At 42.1% G+C, this 21,637-nt stretch overlaps 1 protein-coding gene across 5 annotated transcripts in view; it reads left to right on the top strand.

Moving 5' to 3' along the window:
• The window catches only part of LOC100642848 (solute carrier organic anion transporter family member 74D), an 85,412-nt gene extending 65,402 nt beyond the window's left edge, over positions 1-20,010 (top strand). For 4 of the 5 annotated variants that reach the window (XM_048408318.1, XM_012311675.3, XM_012311677.3 and 1 more), the window contains 11 exons: positions 3,219-3,691; positions 4,112-4,482; positions 4,954-5,174; positions 5,442-5,582; positions 5,798-5,920; positions 10,023-10,187; positions 10,491-10,686; positions 10,960-11,110; positions 12,135-12,375; positions 12,562-12,690; positions 12,930-20,010. In XM_048408318.1, the coding sequence (XP_048264275.1) occupies positions 3,374-3,691; positions 4,112-4,482; positions 4,954-5,174; positions 5,442-5,582; positions 5,798-5,920; positions 10,023-10,187; positions 10,491-10,686; positions 10,960-11,110; positions 12,135-12,375; positions 12,562-12,690; positions 12,930-13,099 (2,226 nt within the window). In that variant the 5' untranslated portion in view covers positions 3,219-3,373 and the 3' untranslated portion in view covers positions 13,100-20,010. Of the gene's footprint in view, positions 1-3,218; positions 3,702-4,111; positions 4,483-4,953; positions 5,175-5,441; positions 5,583-5,797; positions 5,921-10,022; positions 10,188-10,490; positions 10,687-10,959; positions 11,111-12,134; positions 12,376-12,561; positions 12,691-12,929 lie in introns of those variants that run through there. The other variant, XM_048408320.1, reaches the window with a different exon arrangement.
• The last annotated feature ends 1,627 nt before the right edge of the window (positions 20,011-21,637 follow it).

The raw sequence follows: 21,637 nt of genomic DNA on the forward strand, positions 1-21,637 counted from the left end.
CAACGTACCTCGCAACTCGTTCTAATCCGCTTACTTTTCCCAAACGGTCAACTTTTCACGAACCATCGAAAACCAATTAGCCATGGATCGTAGAAACAACGGTTATAAATTTCAAGTGTCTTCTCTCTGTGCCAGTGGCAACGAGTTATACCTACCTCGTGATAAATCTTCCGCGGGTAAAGTCAAAACAAGCGACCGAATAGCCGTGCTAAAAAATTATCCTCGTTTTATCGACGATAAACGAACCGTTTCGTTCAAAATAACGTCGCGAAAGGAAGGAAGGTTCCCGTGCAGACGAGGAAACTTCTAACCGTTCTACGCGAGATGTAGAATCAGCCAGACTATGAGAAAACTGGCAGAGCACGTGATAAATATTCATAAGCCGATCCATCGGGAAACAGCGTCGTTTGGAAAATGATTAAAACGATAGATTTCGAGGTAGGTGATTCATCGACGTTCTGCGCACCAGGAGGATACAATCGGCCATTGCCGCGAAGATTTTCACTTGGGTAGCCAGTGTTGTCCGAAAAGGATTTACGATCGGCAAAAAGGCAACTGCCGCGGCAGTTTCGCCATCGAGAACGCGGCACGAGAGAGTCGAGACACTCTTCTCCCGGGGCCCTTTCGATTTCGTTCCGATTGCAGCCGAGGATGTGTGTCGACATTGCCCTCCTTAACCGGCGAAAGTTCCACCGGCTAATTGAACTTCTTAATCTTCGACCGGTTCCCGCTCCTCGTCTACCGTCGTGTTCGGATCGCGCTGCTCGCGCGGAATTTCGGTTGACCAACTCGACGCTGCCAGACGTGATTAGCGCTTATAAATCGGTTATTCCGGCCGGTCGAATAATAGTGACGTTAAAAACGCTGTTTCTCGATCGAGATTTTCTTTCTTTCGAGAGAAGATAGGATTGAAAGTTGGAACGAAGAACGCGTTAATAACGAAGTAACATCTTTCGAATGTCTAGGTTTCTTCTATTTCGCTCGTAACGTATAGCACAGTTCAAAGTTTAAGGCAAGAGAATTAACGACGCAGGATTTTAGAAGGAGATTAGATAGCCTATCCAATACTAGCGAGCAGCTGTACGACGGTCTCGGTTCCCGGAACACGTTATCGTGACCAGAAACAAATCCATCTGAAAACAAACGTTAACGACAATAATTAAACATTTTTTTATTCTTTGGAACACGCTTGGTTCGCAAAAGAAACGTGATTTATCGTTGGACAACTTCCTGGATGAGATTAGACGTCAAGGTTACTCTTCGGCAACAGAAGAACCACGTGTTAAAGACAAGCGTTGAATTCAATCAAAGTCACGCGTGCTATAGAAATTGTTCTCCTGTTGGCGGAAACGTTGAAATTCCTTTCGAAAGGAGCGTTGATCGAATAGATAGATTTGCCGAAGGTTGTACCATCGACACGTGTGGAATACACAGGGGGCTACATTGGCAGCGTGCGACGTTTGAACATTAACGGGTCAATGGCGCGGCGAAACGACGTTGTGCCGTAAACACATTCGTATTCTTGGACAGTGTTTCGGAGGTCGGTTACCGTGCGCGGCCAATTAACGTTGAAATAAAATCCGCTCGTGCGCCATTCCTCGCGTTTTATTATCATGCGCGAGCCCATTCGACAGGAAGTTTCTTGGCTGGACGGCTCTTGAATCATTTCGCCCGCTAACGAAATCGTTGCCCGATCCCCTGGTGAAATCTTCTTCCTTTCTTCGTCCACGTATATTGATACGCGTTCTCGGTACAAACGTTATTCTGGCACAAAGAGGCGCAAAAGTAACGCAAGCTTAACCAATTAGAGGCAAACGTTGCGTGAAAGTAACATTCCACTCGCTACTTGTTTTTAATTAATTTATAATTATTACACTCTGTTCTTAACACCGCGGCGATATTTCGACGCTATTTTTCTCAGTTAGTTTTCTACAGTTTTATGAGATTTATGAAAAGAAATTGAAGTATTTGAAATATCGTGCCAAACCACTGTTTAATTCTTAACGAGTTAGTCGACGATAGGTGAAAAAGAAATTCTTAGAAACGATGAAAGTATTTTACGGTGTGTAGTTCGCGATGTTTCGTAATGTTAGTTTTTCAAGAAATATTTTACTCGAATCTCTTTCATTTTGTTACCTTTATACTGTTTCGTATTTAGCGGCGTCGTCGATAGCTTTAAGAAATTGCGTAAATCGAAAGAGCAGGGTGGACAAATGGGGAAACAGTGGTTTTTGACCACCCGTTGTGTAGGTGGATGTCTGTTATAGCCCGCAGACTCCTACTCGCTGTCAGCGAAAACCGCATCGGTGGGATAGTCGGTGCAATGGAACGCGAGGGAAATGAGAAAAGTCGGGCACCGATGAAAGTGAGAGGATACCGGCTACAGGCTGTTCCAGTTAGCCTGTTTCCTACCCGTCAGTCACACGGAGAAAGGATTTCTATCGCGTACTCTTGTCCCTTTTATTTGCAACCAAATCCTATGCATACGGGATCGCGTGTCTGACGATTACTTTCTAAAGAATCGCGAGAAAACTGTTGCACTGTTTCGTAGAAAGTCTACGGGAGAATTTTCGTGAGAATTATCAGCACCTTTTTTCATCTGGGATAATTTTCTTCATAGACCCTTTAAGACCTTTAAGAGGAGCAAAAATCCGTGCCGGAGATGGCACGAAATTTCATTCATCGTGGAACAAAGCCAATCGCGATTTCGCAGAAACGCGGTGGATAACTGGAGAGACCGCCGTTATAAATAATGTCATGACGCACATAAGTTAGACATACAAAAATACGAAGTGTATCTTGAAAGCGTTTCGAACGGATGATAAATCACAACCGTGAGTTTGACGATTTATTCCTGGACACTTCTCAGCTGATGTTTTTCCCTGGGCGACGATCATCGGTAGAAATCGTCATGCTAGCGTACCGAGTATCGCGAACAAATATCCATGACGTTTATGCAACCGCGTAACTGGAAATTTAAAAACTGCCAGCATAGACACAGTCACCGAGACGCTCTACAGATAAAAGTCTTATTCCACGAATGCTGAACGATCGTGTCGTCAGCTTATACTAAACTTTATTTATTTATTTCATTCTATCGTTATCACATCGTTATGACGTTCTATCGTTGTCGGTATCGCGGTCTGTTCGTTGTCATCGTCGAAAACGCTCGAATATTCGGACCTAAGCTGATGAAGAATGCTTTTCTGTGATTGCAGGTTGACCGTTCGAATGAAAGTCGTTTGAACGGTCGTGAGAGTCCTCCCACGAGGAAGAATCCCGGCTAGAGGGTGCGAACGGGTGCTAGGACAGGGTAGAAAGACGGAAGAGAAGAGGACAGGAACGAAACGTCGATTGATCGCCGTATGATATAATGGCAGGCGAGGATACTCAGATCCTGGCGAATGGGAACGTCGAAGCGCTGACGATAATTCCACCGAAAATGGCGAATGGCAATGGACTGATTTGCGGGAAGCAGCACAACAACAACGGCTCGATACCAAACGGGAAGTTACACGAAATCGGTGCAGCTGAAAACGGAAAGTTGATAATGTCTGACGAGAAATCGAGCAGTCTTCACACGGAGTTCGACGATGCGGACGTGTCTTGCGGCTGGGGCCCGTGCAGGCCACACTGGCTTCAGTATTTCGCCACGAAGCAGGCCTTCCTGGTCACCTTCTGCATCACCTGGGTTGGTTTGGGTTAGGTTTGGGTTAGCTTCTGGGTTGGATTTTCGATTCAATGGAATTCAAGTATTCTTAATGATTTTTTTTTCACTCCTTCGTTCTAAATTGTTTTTTCTGATTTGAATTTTCCTTGAAAATTGCGAAGATTAAATCTTGCGAATTAAACGATTAGCGACATTTCGACTTTAATCATAGTTTTCCGTCGTTTAAATATTTTTTATTTTTTAACTCGGGCGAATATAGAAAACGATCTTTGACAAGATACACGATCCTTCGTTTTAGTTTCACGCTAGCCTTTGTCAAATCGTTAAAGATGTTTTCGTTCGTCGAAACGAGAACAAACTTGAGCAATATAAAAATTCGAAGAACGCGGCAGAGTTAAAGATTCTTATCGCTTTAAAGTCAAATTGCGCGTGGATTTACAGGTCCTCCAGGGAATGTACTACACGTACTTCGTCTCGGTGATCACGACGATCGAGAAGCTGTTCCAGATTCAGTCAAAGACCACCGGTATTATAATGTCAGCGACGGAGATCGGCCAGATCGGTTCCTCTCTCCTGCTTACGTACTACGGGGGCCAAGGTCACCGGCCTAAGTGGATCGCTTGGGGCATGATCCTGTTCGCAGTGAGCTCGTTCACCTGCTCGATGCCCCATTTCATCTTCGGTGAACAGCTGATCCATCAGAACGAGATGTTTTTCAGCGGTTTCGAGGGTGGCGACCCAAACAACACCCATCCTATTCCCGCGAATCTTTGCAAACTGCAAGAACGATCAGAGAATGCTACGCTGGATAGGTGAATAGAATCCCTTCTCTTTAATCTCTCACACGGCTGTTGTCGCGTTTCTTAGCACTTAATACTTTATTTCTTAACGCTTAATAAATAGTTGCTCTAGATTTTATTCGCGCAAATTTATTCCTTTACTACGTATTTTTTTACATATTTTTTTTTTTTTTACATGTTTAGTACATATTTTTAAAACCATCGATATTATTGGAACGACAAGCACGTTCTTGAAATTATGCAATTTCTGTCCGACCCATTTCTCCTTACCTGCCTTCATTCCAACCGTAATCGATCGTACCTTTTTTTAAATGGGTTAGGTCCCGTGCCTATCCCCTTGCTCTTCGCGTTTATAAATAAAAGGAACAATCAACAGGCCACGCTACCACGCCGTAAACGTTCGAACAATCGAATAGATTAGATGCTCTGCAAACCGTACGGTATTATTGACAATTCTTTTTTTCTTTTCTTTCTCTCTCATAGTTGGATCTCGTCCACGACGCCGGCTCAAATGAATGCGATGAATTACTGCAAGGGTGACTCGTTGACGGAGCAGAGGATACAAAGTAAAATAACTACAGTGGTCCTGGCTATATTTTTTGTCTCCTTGTTGGGCGTTGGAATGGGTCAGACGGCAGTCTACACCCTTGGTATTCCTTATATCGACGACAATGTGGCCAGCAGAGAAAGCCCACTCTATTTCGGTAAGAATACAATCGCGTATGAATACAGTCGTATCGCGATCCTATTATATTTCGAAGAAAAGAGTGGAAACAGTACGTGCTTCGAGTTCTGTCGGAAAGCAAACTGTTCTCGTTACGAAGCTTCGTCTTGGCGAGACTCCAGAATCATCGAATACGTACAACTTTGGTTTTGATCATCTCGGTCCATTGTCGTGTTATCATCGGAGTTTCAACGTTGTCGAGAATTTGCATACTCATGGAACGCGGCGTCGATGCATTTTGTTACAGCGATTACGATCGGAGTGAGGATCCTCGGACCAGCCCTAGGCTTCATTCTAGGCTCATTGTGCACGATGATTTACGCGGATTTGTCGGCGAATCCGCAAATCACGCCGACGGATCCAAGATGGGTGGGAGCATGGTGGCTTGGTAAATTGAAATTTCTTATGTACTTCCTTACAATCTCGTCTCCTCGGAAACACCAATCTTCCAAGCTTTTGTTTTATGATTAATCGTTTCCGTTGATTTTCATATCGTCGAATCCTTCTCCTCCATCCCGGTATCGTTGCCTAAGCTTTGCAAAATTTACGAAACGTCATAAGAAAAACAAAGTCGAAGAAAACGCGCGCAATTGTCTGTTTCAGGTTTGGTGCTAATATCCGCCATGCTGATGCTGGTCAGTATAGGAATGTTCGCATTCCCGACGCGACTGCCCGCGAGCAGAACACCGCCGAAACGGGCGGATGCGAAAAAGCCTAGTCTCCGAGGTAAGCCCTGATTTATCGTGGCGATGCGAACTGTTCGTCAGCGAGAGGCCGATGTTTAAGCCGCGACCATCGGATCAGAACGGTTTAATTTGATTTTATGACTTCCCGTAAGCCATTCCGCGACCGTTCTCTCCCCGTGTTTGGTAGCCGCCCCACGAAATGGGGAAGATTCGACGAGAAAGATAAAAGTATCGTCGGTCGTCCCGAAACCTCGTATTAATCGTAGTCCAGCCGCGTATGTGTATATCCGGTCGTGCTGGGTTGATTCCGTTCGCGACTATGCAACGAATGGCCCCCTTGTGTCTCGCAGACATGGCTGTCGCTATAATTTTAAATTACTCGATACTTTACTGCCATAATATGCGTTCACTGGCGAGCAACGATAAGAAATTACAAAATAAGACATTTATGGTTATCTACGAACCAACAGAAAATTTCCCATTGAAATAATTAAATGTCACGCAGACCTATTTTACATACGCGTTGATTTCGTTATTGTTTACGATGTTGATTTGCTTATTTAGGTTTCGTGAATTGTTTGTATACGTTTTCGGATTGTGTATTTAGGTTCGTACTCGGGAAACAAATAGCCGATTGTTATTTTACCAACACGTGATACACGAATCACGAAACGGGTTAATAAGCGATGATCTTTGGTCCAATACGAACATTTCTACGTCCGGATGTTTTGGCAAGACGACAAAACAATGAGGGCATTATGTATTCGGTGAACGTTTATCGGAACGAAAGGACGGGCCAATAAGATGATCTTTGAAGCGTGAACCTGGCAGTCAAGGTCAGTGGCGAATTTAGGTTCAGAACCGGCGTGTCTGCTCGTTCGATCGTGAGCACGCAGGCTAACGCTTTCTGAAACACGGGCGAGCCCTTTTCTAGGAACCCTTTGCGCTGGGACAGAGCGGGGCCGACCCTTCGTGCGTTTATTCTTGGTCCGCTTCGTTGGAACTTTCGATCGAAGGCCGCGTAACATCTGTTCGACGAAAGCCACGAGAATGATAGAAAGGCGTTCGATCAGCCGGAATGAAAGAGTTTAATTTCTTTAATGAAAAATATGTTTAAACGCAGAGAAGAATTATAAATTCCAGCAACGCGACCATCAACTTCTCCGTACCTTTTTTTTTTTATCCTTGACCGACAGTGTTTCGGAATGTTGTTCCTGAAAGAGGCAGCTGCTCAAAATGCAGCACGAATCGCATCGATAATGAGACATGTACGTTCCAGTGCAGCACGTGCATTTCTCTGCTGCATTTCATCGTACACGTTATTTAAAAATAACTCTGACCACCGACTTTGAGCCTATTTGCGCTTAATTTCATCGTTAGCATATCGGACGTTGCAAGTGGACTCGTTCGATCAACAAGAAATATTCAAACTCGACGCTTCGATCTTACATACATACGTACAACGATTAATCACGAAGAGAAACGCAGTGGCGAAACGTTATCTCGATGAAAACTCAGTTCCGAAAGAATCGGAGACCAGTTGGTTCGGTCGCTTGGACGGCGATAGCGAAGCAAATTGCTCGTGTTTTCGAAGGAACGCCGTTCGACCAAAAACTGAGCCGCGCATCCGGTCAGCAAGAAAATAATTTGCTTGCGGGGTCGTGGTTCACGCGAGATGGAGAGATTTAAAAGAGAAGAGGAGAGTGAAAAGACTTGGTGTGTGTGTCGCTTGGCGCATTTCTGGTGCGTTACGTCGCGCGTGTTATGTCGGCCAAGGTGCACGAGACAGCTGAGATAAGTTCTCTTCCCGGCGAGGAACGGATCCACGCGGCCTGAGGAGAACAGGGCCGTATATGCACGCAGAAATGCACGCGCGCGCGTGCCTACCGAGCGCTATGCACGACGCATGACCGTGAACTTGCCCCACCTAGTGCACCAGTCGGTCAGTCATCATTATTAACGCACACACGGGTCCGCCGCGTTCACACACACGCACGACCGCCGATCCTTTACTCCTACGTACACATGGCACACCGGAGAGACGAGAAATCCGAAGACGTTTCGGGCCTTTCGACTCCTTTTTGCCGGGAATTTCCAGAAACGATCTGCTTGCGTATCGACCGACCTCCCATCGAATGCTTTTTATCCGAACTGTATGCGTAACTTTGATTTCGAACAGGTTACACGGATACCGTAGATAGAAGTGGCTATTTTGAATTCTAAAGCGATTTTCGGTGGTTCGATGCGAGCAGGAAAGTTTCCAAGAGGAAGTTGCAAACGGAGTATACAAGAAGCAGGTTGGAAAAAAGCTGGAATGTCGTGGAGTGTAGAGTTACGATGACGAGCTACGGTTCCAGCAGGAACTTCCGTACGTGGCACTGTCGTGAAGTAGATCGTGCAATGCCAGAAGATCGCCTCGGAAGACAGGTCGCCGTTGAATCAACAACATGCACGCGATTCGCGTATTACTCGATTCGTTAGCGTCCGTTTGAAGACTTTATTCGAAATTTTCCTCGGGAATACCATCTCTCCGAACTTTGCTTCAAACGATGATTAACCGACGTCTTTAAAGATTTGCTTGGTCGATTCCTAGTTACGTATCGTTATTATAAACGATAGAGATCCCTTTGTTTCCAAGTTATCAGTCTTTTCGCCTTTCTGTCTCCTGCGTTTGAGGAGCCGTACAGTGGTTTCAGTGACTTTTCGCGATAGGCCACCCTGTATGTGCCTGTTGCAGGGTTGTCGCGATAATACACGGAGCGCAATGTTAGTCACGTTTGTCTACTCATGGTCTGCAGGACTTCTCTATGCGGGGTTGCCACGACTCTAGCCTGGCCTTCCTGGAAGCCTAGAGCAGTCCTAGGCATCCTTAATGTCAGTTTCCACCTAGGGTTTCTCGAACGGAAACCTCGCACGAAGGCGGACGCCTCATCGTGCATCGTTCTCTCCGCTTCTTTTTCCACTCCCATCCTTTCCCCCATCCGTTCCATGCAGGAATTCGCGTTTTTTACGATTGCTCGAAAATCGATGTTTCATCCGATCGTGCCACGTTGCTTCTTGTTTAGCGTTCTCCTTCGGACCTTTTTTACCCACTTTTTACTTCTCGTAATCGCGTCAATCGTTGATCGTGCCATTCTTCCATCGATGTTTCAGATCGACGACTAAAAAAAGCAGTCGTTGAAACCGTCGAAAGAACTTTAATTCGAAGGTTTTAGGTCTCCGTGCGAGTAAGCAAACGTTCTCGTTTACTTCGTAACATTTGCATCGATAACATTTACGAGATGAACGAGGTTAAACCCGATAATGCGAGTTATTCTAACGAAGGTGCAAGCTCGTTTACGAAGACTGGTCTTGTCCGATTGACGGTATATGTCCTATTATCAATTACAAAATAAGAAACTCGTCTGTTTGAGGCTGATACGTCAAGGGAAGACGAGTGTGTGGAGGAAAAAAGATAGGAGTAAAATAGTCCGCCGTGCTTATCGGGATCTTTCAAAAGATCCTGCGTGTCTCGCGAAATCTTTATCGCTCCCTGTAGCTGCAGATCGTTTCTCGTTTTTCCCGTGTCGATGAAAGCATCGGCGTTGCGCTTTCTTTTTCTCATCTGTTTCTCGTTTTTCGAGCTTCGGGCGGTTGCAGGCCGCTCTCTTCCCCTGCGTGCGTGCTCCCACTTGCGCTCGTGTTGCTTCGTCGGGTTCCCTCGAAAATAGAACGAAGGAAAACTCGATCGACGTCTAATTAGCTGGTGGTTCGTAATTGAGTTTATAAATATCGGAAAATATCGGTGGCCGTGTTCGATTCTCTCGTGCTTCGGTCGAGCACGGAATGAAGGCAGATCGAAATGGAAAATTGTGTAGAAAAAAAATAATAATAGTAAATTCACTTAACGTTTCTTTTTTCCTTCGTTAACTGTACGAAGAATGCATTTTTCTTGCATGTCGTCGTAAGATTTATTTTCGTAATTTGTTAAGAAACATCAAGAGTCGCGAATGGAAGGCTTGGGACAAAGAGCCGAGAAGCGAGAAAGACGATGAACAAATTTCATGTAAATGGTTTGGCTGCAGGTCGCGGTGCTCGGCTCGCGTCGCCTGCACGACTCGGTAGACTCGCTACACCTCGCCTTTTCTCTCTACCTGTTGCAGACTTCCCTAAAGCGGTGAAGAGGCTGTTGAAGAACGACATTCTTATGTTCCGGACGGCCAGCAGCGTGCTGCACATCCTACCGATCGCCGGCCTCTACACCTTCCTGCCAAAGTACCTCGAGAGCCAATTTCGCTTGCCAGCTCATCATGCGAACATGATCTCAGGTAATTTTCGCGAATAGACACGCGAGGGGAGTTTCTGGCCCCGAATCCTGTTGTTCTCGTTAACTTTCTTCCATGGAAGTACTTTTGTTGAATGCTTCGAAGCTACGCTTTCATTCTCCAACAAACACAGACAAAGTTGTTTCTCTTTTTTCAAAGGGGATTCGATCGAAAAGAGGAATAAAATAAAACAAACGGAACGTTTTATTCGAATCGAACGGAACAGTCGACTGGAGTAAACGAAAATCGTTTACTCATCGTAACAGAGGCCTGGTCTTCATCTTAAGCTGTCTTATTTTTTCGCAGGTGTCGGTGGTATTTTAGTAATGGGTCTGGGTATTATAATTAGCGGAGTGTTTATCCTGAGGGCAAAGCCTAACGCCAGGTTCGTCGCAGCCTGGATCGCCTTCACAGCGATAGTTTACGCGATCGGCATGGGCGTGCTGATGTTCATCGGTTGCCCGATGGACGATTTCGCTGGTCTCGTTTCGCATTCCAACGGGTAAGATTTGGTTTCCCTCTCTGCAGTCGAGTAACCGTCCACTCCATTTCAACGTTTTCATCTTGCACTTAGGCTAATTGCACTTACTTCTCATTCGGTCGTTTGCATAAATTACTCTGTATGAAATGTTTATAGTTCCGACCGCGGGAAGTTTAAAGTGAAATAAAGAGATAAGCTCTGGTGCAGATGATTTTACATATGTTGATGATGGCCGTTTACGTAGGTTTTATTGAAAAACGAATTGACGTTAAGCAAGCGACAAAATCCTTTTAGATTGTCCAGCTTCGAGCCGGTCTGCGAGGCTACCTGCGACTGCGTTCGAAACAAATTCAGTCCGATTTGCAGTGCTGATGGGAAAACTTATTTTTCCGCGTGTCACGCGGGTTGTTCCAATTACACGGTCGTCGATGGCAAGGTAGCTTCGGTGAGTACCACGACAATTTACCATCACGATAAACAATGATAAAGATTCATTACGAAGGAATTACGAGAAAAATCATCCACGCGTCAAGTGGATAACGTTAAATAATTACGTCGAATAGGTAGTTAAGTAAAAAGTAGCTGACACGTACGATTATACGATTGATGCCAATTAATCGGCGAATACGTAAAACACGATGCAAAGCCGATCTCGTCGTCTCATTACGCCGATACGTCCTCGCGATTCGAATCGAATAACACCTTCGCTATTCCGCAATTTCATTGCATTCCCCTGATTGTATAGAGTCAGTGACGTCATCGCGGCAGAATATTGATATATAGCTCGTTGCATCGGGAAACAGCCGCGCGGCCGTAATTATCGGTGACAGTAGCATGCAACTAGGCTAGAAACGTTTCGTTGTTCTACCATTTACGGACGAAATCGCGTTATTCGCCCGGACGAAACAATGCTTCATTGATTGCGCAACTGCGCAAGTCATTACTTTCGCAATTGAAGCGTGCCTAGTCGCGAGCATTTCATTTCCAGTTATTCGGATTTCACGCGATTTGACGCAAAATTAAAAAGTCTGAAATCGTTTGCTCGCTTCCTTCTGTAATTAATTGCCGCAGAGAAACGTAAGATAATCTTGAGGTTGCAATCGGATGGAGTTGCATTTAAAATATCGATCGGATAATCATCGCGACGTTGTAGAAGGAAAAACACGAGAGACGATTAAAAATCAAATATAAACATGGTCGTTGAAATCATCGTTTTATCGTTTCCCTTTTGTTTCGTAAAAAATTATTCGCCAGTTTGAAGTAGAAGTTTTGGAATAACACGATATAGAACATAGTTCGGTAGTAGAACTAGTTAACTGTTAAGTAAAAGTTGATCGAACTAGTTTATTGGCATTAGCATACATTGACTTTGAACATATAGAAAACGGAACAAAGTTGCAACCGGTATGAAAACATCTGCATCAGCGTACTCGGCATATCTTAACGAGGCCGGTTCCTTGGCTTTTCAGTTTTACAACTGCCAGTGCATCGGGACGAATCTAACGACACCGGAAACGACCAACACCGCGACGATCGGTTACTGCGAGCTCGAGTGCAGTAACTTTTGGGTTTATATGATCCTGTTCTCGGTGTTCGTTTTCATCCACTCGACCAGCGAGGTGGGCTCCATGCTGTTGATCTTACGGTGCGTGGATCCACGGGACAAGGCGATGGCTTTGGGGCTTATACAATTCGCCATCGGCCTCTTTGGTAATTATAAACCTCGATCGTTCCTTCAATTCCAACGCTTGTTTTTCTCAACGATGAATTAAACGAGATCTTAATCTTAATTATTATCTCCTTGGGTCGACTTGGAAATCCAAAGGAAGTCTTGAGTTCGCTTGATTTCAGAAATGAATTTATCAAACGTATGATCCGTTGGTCGGTTGGTTCCAGGTAACGTCCCGTGTCCAATCGTTTATGGTGCTGTGGTGGACTCCGCTTGTCTCGTATGGGAATACGCTTGCGGCGAGCGAGGTGCCTGCTGGCTTTACGACTCGAATGTCTTTAGAATGTTCTATCATGGTACGTACGCGGTTAGGCAGAAATCTGCGGCGAGGAGGAGTCGGAAATATCTTCACCTCGACCTTCCTGGCTACTGCTCGCTGTGTTGCTATTATATATCGAGGTTAAATTTCTCTTAACTTCACTTAACCCAAAGAATTGAACCGCCTCTGAACTTAGAAATTTGACCTCTTCGCGATACGTTTCGTAATAGGCGATCTATTCTTTAATTAATAAATCTCTGCGCGAATCCTTTCCAGGTACCACAGGCGGAATCCTGATCCTTGCGTTCGTGGTGGACATAGTGGTGTGGTACAAGGCAGGGAGCATTAGCTTCGTGGAGGAGCAGGACGTGGAGGAGGGCACTGTTGAAGAAATGGCCACCCTGAAGTCGCAGGACGCGCAAGCGGTGGACAACGACTATTTGTGAAAGAGTCCCGGCCGACTTCGATGGTATCTCATCAAGCATAGGCCTGAATCTAGCGTCGTAAACCGGGACAAAGCGTGACGAGCCGTTCCTAACTGACGAGAACTCGGTGCCAGTAGCACGCCGGAGGTTTAAGACCGGGGCGATCTGTATCGATCTTCGCGTGTCACATTCGCCGGCCGTTTTTCCTTTTTTTTTTTTTTTTTTTTCGATGGGTTTCGTTTTTGGAAACCTACGGCTAGAACCCGGTTGCCTCTTTAACGACGTGAAGGAGCAAGGATTCAAGAGGGAACGACGACAGTGGTGTTCGCGTCGATCGCCTTTCGAAACTCGAAGAGAGTCCAGAATCAAGATGAGATAGGACGACGAATGAACTGTTGAAGGAGGCGGTGCTCGGCCACGGAAATGCCCGTAGTTTCCGAAGGGCTATGCCGAGGTTTCGAACAAGTGCATCGAGGGACGAAGAAAGAAACGTGTAAGAAGAAAAGGGGACGAGAAAATGGGGATCGATGATCAACGACTTGATTTTTCTTGAGAATGCGATTCTTGGAGACGCGAAGATGCGCCATGAAGAAAAGATCTTCCTGGTTGGTATCAAAGAGCAACGATTTGAATTAGAGATAAAGCGGTACGAGATACATCCGGAGGAGTGAGAGAGAAAGGGAGATATGGAGTAGAAACGTCTGGTAGTATACGAGAATTTTCGTGTTTGGAGAAGGGAAAGTGGGATGAAGGAAAATGCGAAACGATGACCAATACGGATAACGGAATCAGTACGGCACGCGAGGTTCTCGGATCTTGGGCGAGCTTCTCTTAGGCACTACCGTCCGTGTTTCACTCTGCAGATACAACTAGGCGTAGGCAAACTGTACGTACAAGCGATTTACGATGTGTGTATGTGTGTCGGTAATATTTGTCTGGAACGAAATACACGGTATATCTCGTTGTTTTTGAAAGATCATAAGGATACATTAAGAATGGAAAAAAAGGGGAGAGAATCTGGGAGCGAATGGGGAAAATAAGAAGAATACATAGGACATATTTTTTAGATGATTTGACGATGAAAATCTGGGCGATAAAGAGAACAAAAAGTAACGTTAATTATTAATATTAAAGCATTAGCAGATACGACACACAGGGAGAAGAGCGACGACACAAACAAAAGAAAAGAAGAAAAAACAAAAATAAAATAGAATGCAAGAGAAAAGAAATATGGAAGAAAAATGAAGTTAAGAGGGGAAAAAGGCGGATAATCGAGAGCTGTATTTTAATATGATACATTTTACACACTCGTGAGACACTCGTCAATGTATGCGCATCTGCCGCCTGTGCTTCTAGTGCTTTGAGCGTTCATTGTTTCTGAGTCCTTTTGAATGGTCAACCTGATCGTATATCAACCTTTTGTGTGTGTAATATTTCCCGTAGTAGTCTCTCTGTAGATTTCGAAAGATCGACCATAATGTCTCTCGGTTCCAATGTTCCAACAATAAATTCGAATTAATTTCTAATCGAATCCAACTAAAACATATTTTTTAAATTGGTAAATTATTATTGCAGTAATTGCTGGTGGGATTTCATAATCAAAGGGTTAGATGGACGATCAGTGTATTAGATAGCTGCCGTATAAGGCAACGAAACAAGAAAGAAAAACAAGAATTGTTTCGGAGGGTAAAAGCAAGAAAGGGTAAAATTAAAAACGCGCGCTTAAGGTACGCATTAACCGCTATGAAGTTTGCGAATTATTCGATTCAGGGGCATTGCTAATATATTACATCATTTTACGTTTGCTTCAAGGAACGTTTGGCTGACAGCTAAAATCCGTCAGAGTTGGATGATACGAAAGGGAAAAAGAACTAGTTATCCTAAAAAAGTCAGATAATTTCGACTAATCTCGTTAAAGATGACGAGAGCGAGGAATTATATTTTTGAAGAATTTTAATTTTGGACTGTTCTATGTTATTTCGTTGACCTACGCAATCGGAGAACTATTTTTGAAGAAAAAACGCGAAGCAGCGATACGTTCATAATTTATCCAATTAAATCTATTTCTGGTTTTTCCTTGGATTTTGTACTCTATGTTTGGAACATCTATATTCTCTATATATCGAGTACTATTTTTCATACTTGAGTAAAAAATTTCTTTGCAAAACCACTAATTGTAGGCGAATTATGGCAACGACAGCCAATTGTTTCTTCGAAACTCCAAATAAAAAAGATATAGGTATATTATATATATATATCTATATACACATATAACGTTACAACAACTCTGAACAAATCTTCAGAGTAGCAAACGTTCTGCTTTCAGTCCAGAAGAAATATTTTAAGAAGAAGAGAGGACGACTACTGAACAAATTATTTTTTTTTTCTTTTTTTTGTATTATCGTACCTCTTATAAAAAAGACAACAGTTACATAGAAAGAGTGTACTGTAAAATTAACTTGATTTTTTCCTGGAGACAGAAGCACCCTGGGATTTCTTCTGGGCTACAGCAGAACGTATACCTTAACCCTTTCGGTGTTGAAAATAATTGCTCGTATTCTGCATAGAACAAACCACCCACTCACCGGGAGGGTTGAACGTGTTACATATACCTATACATTGTACGTATCGTGTGTGCATGTGCGTGCGTGTACAGTTGTACCAGTAAATCGTTGACGATGCAATTGAGAAAGGATTGCACAGGGGCGGATACGGCCTTCCGTGCGCCCGTTGATCTCCATCGAGAATTGTATTTTTGTATTCGAAGCGACACATAATCTATATTTTAATCGATCACGAATCGTATATAGAACAGCACGTAATAACTTAGAGCCAATTCCACCCTTTGAAGCGATTCATTTCTCGGGTTTCGAATATTACCATTCGGTTCTATTCACCGCAACGTCCTCTCTATTTTACGTTCGTTCACTCAAGTGGAGGAACGAAGAGAAAGAGGAAAACGGTTCGAAGGTGTTACTTCGCTCTCTTCTTTCTTGGCGTTAAATGCGTCATGCGATGAATTGTATCGCGTTGATGCAATCCTATTCAACATCGGTAACACAATGATCCATGGTATGTACTGATCGATCGTTTGGTTCTAAGGCTAATCGAAACACTAACATCGGATACAACCAAATGCAAGAATAGAGATGACAATATTTTCGCCAGCGAAAGTTAGGAATGCTAATGTTTACTGTGGTGGAAAGTTTATCGCGTGAACGATAACGTCAAGAAAGAGTTAATAATTTTAAGGGGAAAACAAGACAAAAGCAAAACTATAATCACAAAATAATTGTTTCACTTGGGAGTTAGTCCGGGGGGATGAAGAACGCGTTTTAACCCTTGTATTGGCAGAAGAATTTTCGATTCTCTTAGAATTACGAAAGCATTTTAGGAGTTCCAAGATTTATCCCACGAAACACGATTACACGTAGACGTTAAGTAGATGTTAGAGTGTTTGCATGCAGTTTTATGCGCAAAATTCATGCACGTTGCCCGGAGCAACATTGCCAAACAAGGAGTTAAAACCGACAGCTCCATCGTCGCGACTATCAAAGAAATTTCTATAAGCTTTTCCTCTATCGATGCAGAGTCGACTCATTGTCGGATGGTGTATTAATTGAACAAGATTTTAAACGGTGCAACACGGACTCCGTTATCGAAAAACGACGAACAGAACTATTTTGAACGATTCGAAGCCGTGTGTACAAATTCTACGCGCTCTTCTCTACGGTTCGACTTATTTTTAACCGCTTTTACAATCCTTTTTCCATCGGCGGAACGGTTAGAGGTTTCCAAGAGACAGTCCGTCGTCCCATGTGTCCGTCACAGAGATATTTTTCTTGCGGATGAATTTGGAAAGGAAAGCATAACGACGACACATGTCTCTATTTTCCAAGAAAGTCGCGAACCAGAGCTGTATCTCGACGAGGCGCTCTCTAGGTTCTTGCATTCTGTTTTAATACGCGTTCTTCGGCTCGATAACAAAATAGTATGAATGAACGAAATTTTTTGACCACGAACAGATTAGGGTGAAGTGTTATTTAGTTATTTTAGTTTAATTTCCTTCTCGAAGGGCAAAATAAGATGAAGAGGTAGAACTCGATGAATGGTGTGTACTTGTGCGTTTGCCTTTCAGTGCTCGATATACATCACTGTATATTACATGTACGATAGAGCTGTACATATAGGAAAGTACAATAATTGCCAAAATAATCATGGCGTGGAGCGACAGAGTCTCAGTCTTTATTCCGTGTGTTGCGCCAGTCGGTACATCTGCAAGATGGGCAAACGATTCTTTGCGAATCCATTACGAATTTTACCCACGAAGCGAGTACTTGGATATCGGATTCGTGCGAGTGTAAATTTTATCCGAAAATCTTTAACTTTGACGAGGATTTTAAACGTAGTAAGATTTAATTTAGTCGCATGCCCCGTGTTTCGAATCACTTGTCCATCGTTACAATACGTTGCTAGTTACGTCACTGTGAGAATCAATGCAATGACGACGCGTTAACTTTGATACACTGCCCTCCTACTGATACTGCCAATCAATGAAAAAGACTTGTTTCACGCGAAAGCTCATCAGCCAATTAAATTACTGCCAGATTTTACTGCCAGACGACTTACTAGCATTATTTTTTACCATACGACCAACTGTCCCATTTACGAAACTCACGCTCGAAATATTTCGGACCATGGAAACAGTCCAGGGTATACATTTTGTTCCTCAAAGGAAAAGAACAACACTTTTCTCTTTGCATTTGATACGTAGCTTTCGCGTAATTCAATGGAGTACTTTTTTTATGCATATTCTCAACTGTATACAGTATCGACAATCTAAATGATAAGGTTCGTTTTTTTTTTATATATATATCAATCACTTACATTCTCTCAGCATTTAATATTCACTAGCCACATCTTTTGATGTAGCGTCATCGTCGTGTGAATTCCCACAGTTTCGTCGATTAGATATTATTTAAAAAAATAGACAGGAAAAAAGAAACGATCACTGGCGGAACACAGAATACTATAATAATTATATTTTAGTAAAAAAAAGAATTTATCATTAATATACTTGTAGGATAATCAGCTGCGTAAGCGGACATCACGATTTTATCTAATTACGGCGTAGTTCTGTAAGAGAACCATAATTGCTAGTCTTTAATTTGCGACGTGCTCGCGTGTACTCGCACGTCTCGACGGAATATATACTGGATGTTTAATGAATCCTTCGGTTGGAGCAACTTTATCAGTCTGCAAGGGAACTTCTTTTTATTTTATCTAAAATACTTCAATTTTATACATATATATAAATAAAATATTTGTGGAGATTTGAATCATTTAATAAACGAGCTATTAAACGAAATTTTAAGATTACATGCTCTGAATGAAAATCGTGATTCAATCGTTTTAAATTACTTTTCCAAAGTATTGTCCTTGTGACGAATTTTCGAATCTCACTACGAAGGCTGATTTCTATATTTTTAGCAAAATTTTAGAGCAGACGAAGATCTCCTCGGTCGTTTATGACGAATGTATTATTCTTATGCATTTTACTAATCTTTTACGAACAATTAAGAGCGAAAGATAGGCACGTTGCAAAATGCTAAAGTTGCGTCCAACGATCTAACTATTTACCTAACATATATGCGTGTGTATCAAGCATAAGGATCGACTAAATCGATGAATAAAGATAACGAAGAGCAGGGAATATGATAAACGAAGAAGAAGAAGAATAAAAAAAAAAATATAATGCCATTTTTATGTATACATATATTGTACTAATGATTACTATAAATTTTTTGTTTTATTAATATTATTCTTACTATTATTATGGTTTATTATCGTCGGATACTGATTCTTGTTTATAAAATAATTGCTATTAATTGATAATTATCGCGCGGTCGCGGATCACCGTTGTAATATGCGCTTTGATTTTTATACATAATATATATATAATATATATATATATCATATATTATTATATGTATATAATATATATATATAAAGAATCGATTACTCTGTAGGTGACGTAAGTGTATTTTGATATAGTGCACGATATCGTATGCGTAGGTGCGTGCGTGCGTACGTGTGTGTCTGTGTAAATGTGATGTGTCTGCGTGCAAATGTGACACGAATAATTCTACATGTGTCCGGCCTCAATCGTCGGGCATACGCAGAACAAATTTTACATTATTTGTAAATGTCGTTGAGTTATCGGTACGTCTGTTTTATTTTTTTGTTTTCTTCCGTGCTTATCTTTTTAGCTAGATATCGTACAGGCAGTTACGTTTCCATCGAGACGAATGGCACTCCTGGTATCGTCCGCAAAAAATTCGCTAACAATATGTCACGGAATTATATAAATAGAAATTTAATTGTACCATTGAACCCCATTGAACCTAACTATGACAGATATTAAAAAATTCCTCATTGCATAATTTTTTATATTTACAAATTATAACGATTGACACGAGTACGTACTATTTCACTGTAAAAATTTACATGTTCTTCTTCAGTCGATCTTCAATGAATGGCAAAATTTTTCATACGTACGATACGCGACGTGCCGTTCGTCGGCAACACAATTCCTCCTGGAAGATGTAACACGCGTCTCAATCAAGACTGTAAATAGCAAATAGCAGGCGTTCGATGGACCTCCACCTTAAGGTTCCCACACTACTCCCGACGTTTAAGTGCCTAAAAAGAAAGAAAAAAAAAATGGAAAGGAAAGAAAGAAACCGGAATAAAACGCGTCTATCCTCCTCGAACCTTCGTTGTCTAGTTTCTAGAAGTGGGTAAGATACTATTTTGACGGCTGGATGCCACCACGAGACATATAACTTTCAAAGGGCTAACATACATACCGTTTCAAGAGTGCTGCAACATACACACACACACACACACACACACACACACACACACACACACACACACACACACACACACACACACACACACACACACACACACACACACACACACATGCACACATACACATACATACACTTTCTCTTCGTCGTAGAATCTCGGAGTTTTCAAACGCTTTAATAAATAATAGTAAACGCTACCAGTAGTGAAGAAGAATGTAGAAAAACAGGCAAAATAAAAAGGAAAAAAAAAATGGGAAAAAACGTATAAAAATGAGCATATTTGCGAAACATCAGTGTTGAAAAAAAAAGAGTTACACAATAAGAAACGTTTAAACAAGGATTATAATGCAGAACCATAGTGATGATGAAGAAAGAACAAGTAGAAAAATAATCGTCATTCCCACTTTGATGAATTAATATACGTATAATATATAAATATATGGACTATATATATATATATATATATATATATATATACATATTCATATATATATATATATATGAATATATATGTTATATATATGTACGTAAAAGACGAAATAGTATTTTATCTGACTGCTAGTTTCACGTCACAGTGGACGAATGTCGTTCGACTCACCCTCAGCAGATCTCAGCACTCTAACGAAACGAACGTGGATCGTTTATTTTTTATTCGCGCATAAAAGTCCCGCTCGTTTCCGTGGAGCGCGTTTATGAACACCGGTGTTCACAGGGTACATCGGAAATCGGGATTCACGACTATAATACGTAAGATTCATATGTTCAAAATATATTACATTTTAGGCAGAAATCGGATTTTTCGAATAAATTTATATAAACTTTCCATTCCCTCGTGGAATAGAAATTCTATGATGGAAATATACAAACTCTAGAGCACAAAGGATCAATGTACAAATGCCTGTAAAGCTAAATTCAAGGAATTTCTCTACTTTCTGTTTTCGAGATTGCGAATAAAAATTACCCTCCCTTATCCTTCTTTCTCTCTCTCCCTCCCTCTCTCTCTCTCTCTCTCTTTCTCTGTCTATAAAGTATAATTATATAATTATTCGTTAAAAATCCGATTGCCTTCGGTACAATTGAATCGTTCAACCCCTGTTCCAGTGATTATATCGTACAAAGAAGCCGCAATCGATTCACGATGCAACCTGTGAACGCGCGAGCGCGTGCGTGTATATTAATTATTACAGAATATATATATAACAGAGTATATATATAAAATAAATGAAGAAAAAAGTATATATACACAAAGTATATCCGTGTACACGAGTATATCCGTGGAAATAAAGAAAGATGGAACCTTGAGGTCGCGGCACGGGTCCCTGAAACCGGAAGTACCGCGACGACGAGAGCCGATATTTTGTTGCGCGTGCAGAGAAGTCAATTTTTTCGATTACAAAATAAAGAAGAAACCCCTTACATCACTGTAACATACCTCTAGAACGTTTCATAGTTTAAATTAGCCTTCGGGTTATCGATCGATGATCGAGCACGTTCAGTCGATATTTTCCAAACGGTGAGATCGGTAAGAATCATAAAAGAGATGAAGAAGAAGAAAAGAAAATCAAGATATGAAAAAATGGGAAAAAATCGAAGAGTGATTTCGATGCTTGGTAATCCGAGGGTTAAGACTGATTCAGCAAACACGCTATAAGAAAACCAGATCGAGCGTATTTTGTAATTATGC

Source organism: Bombus terrestris, chromosome 9, assembly GCF_910591885.1.
Source record: "Bombus terrestris chromosome 9, iyBomTerr1.2, whole genome shotgun sequence".
Classification (NCBI taxonomy): Eukaryota; Metazoa; Arthropoda; class Insecta; order Hymenoptera; family Apidae; genus Bombus; species Bombus terrestris.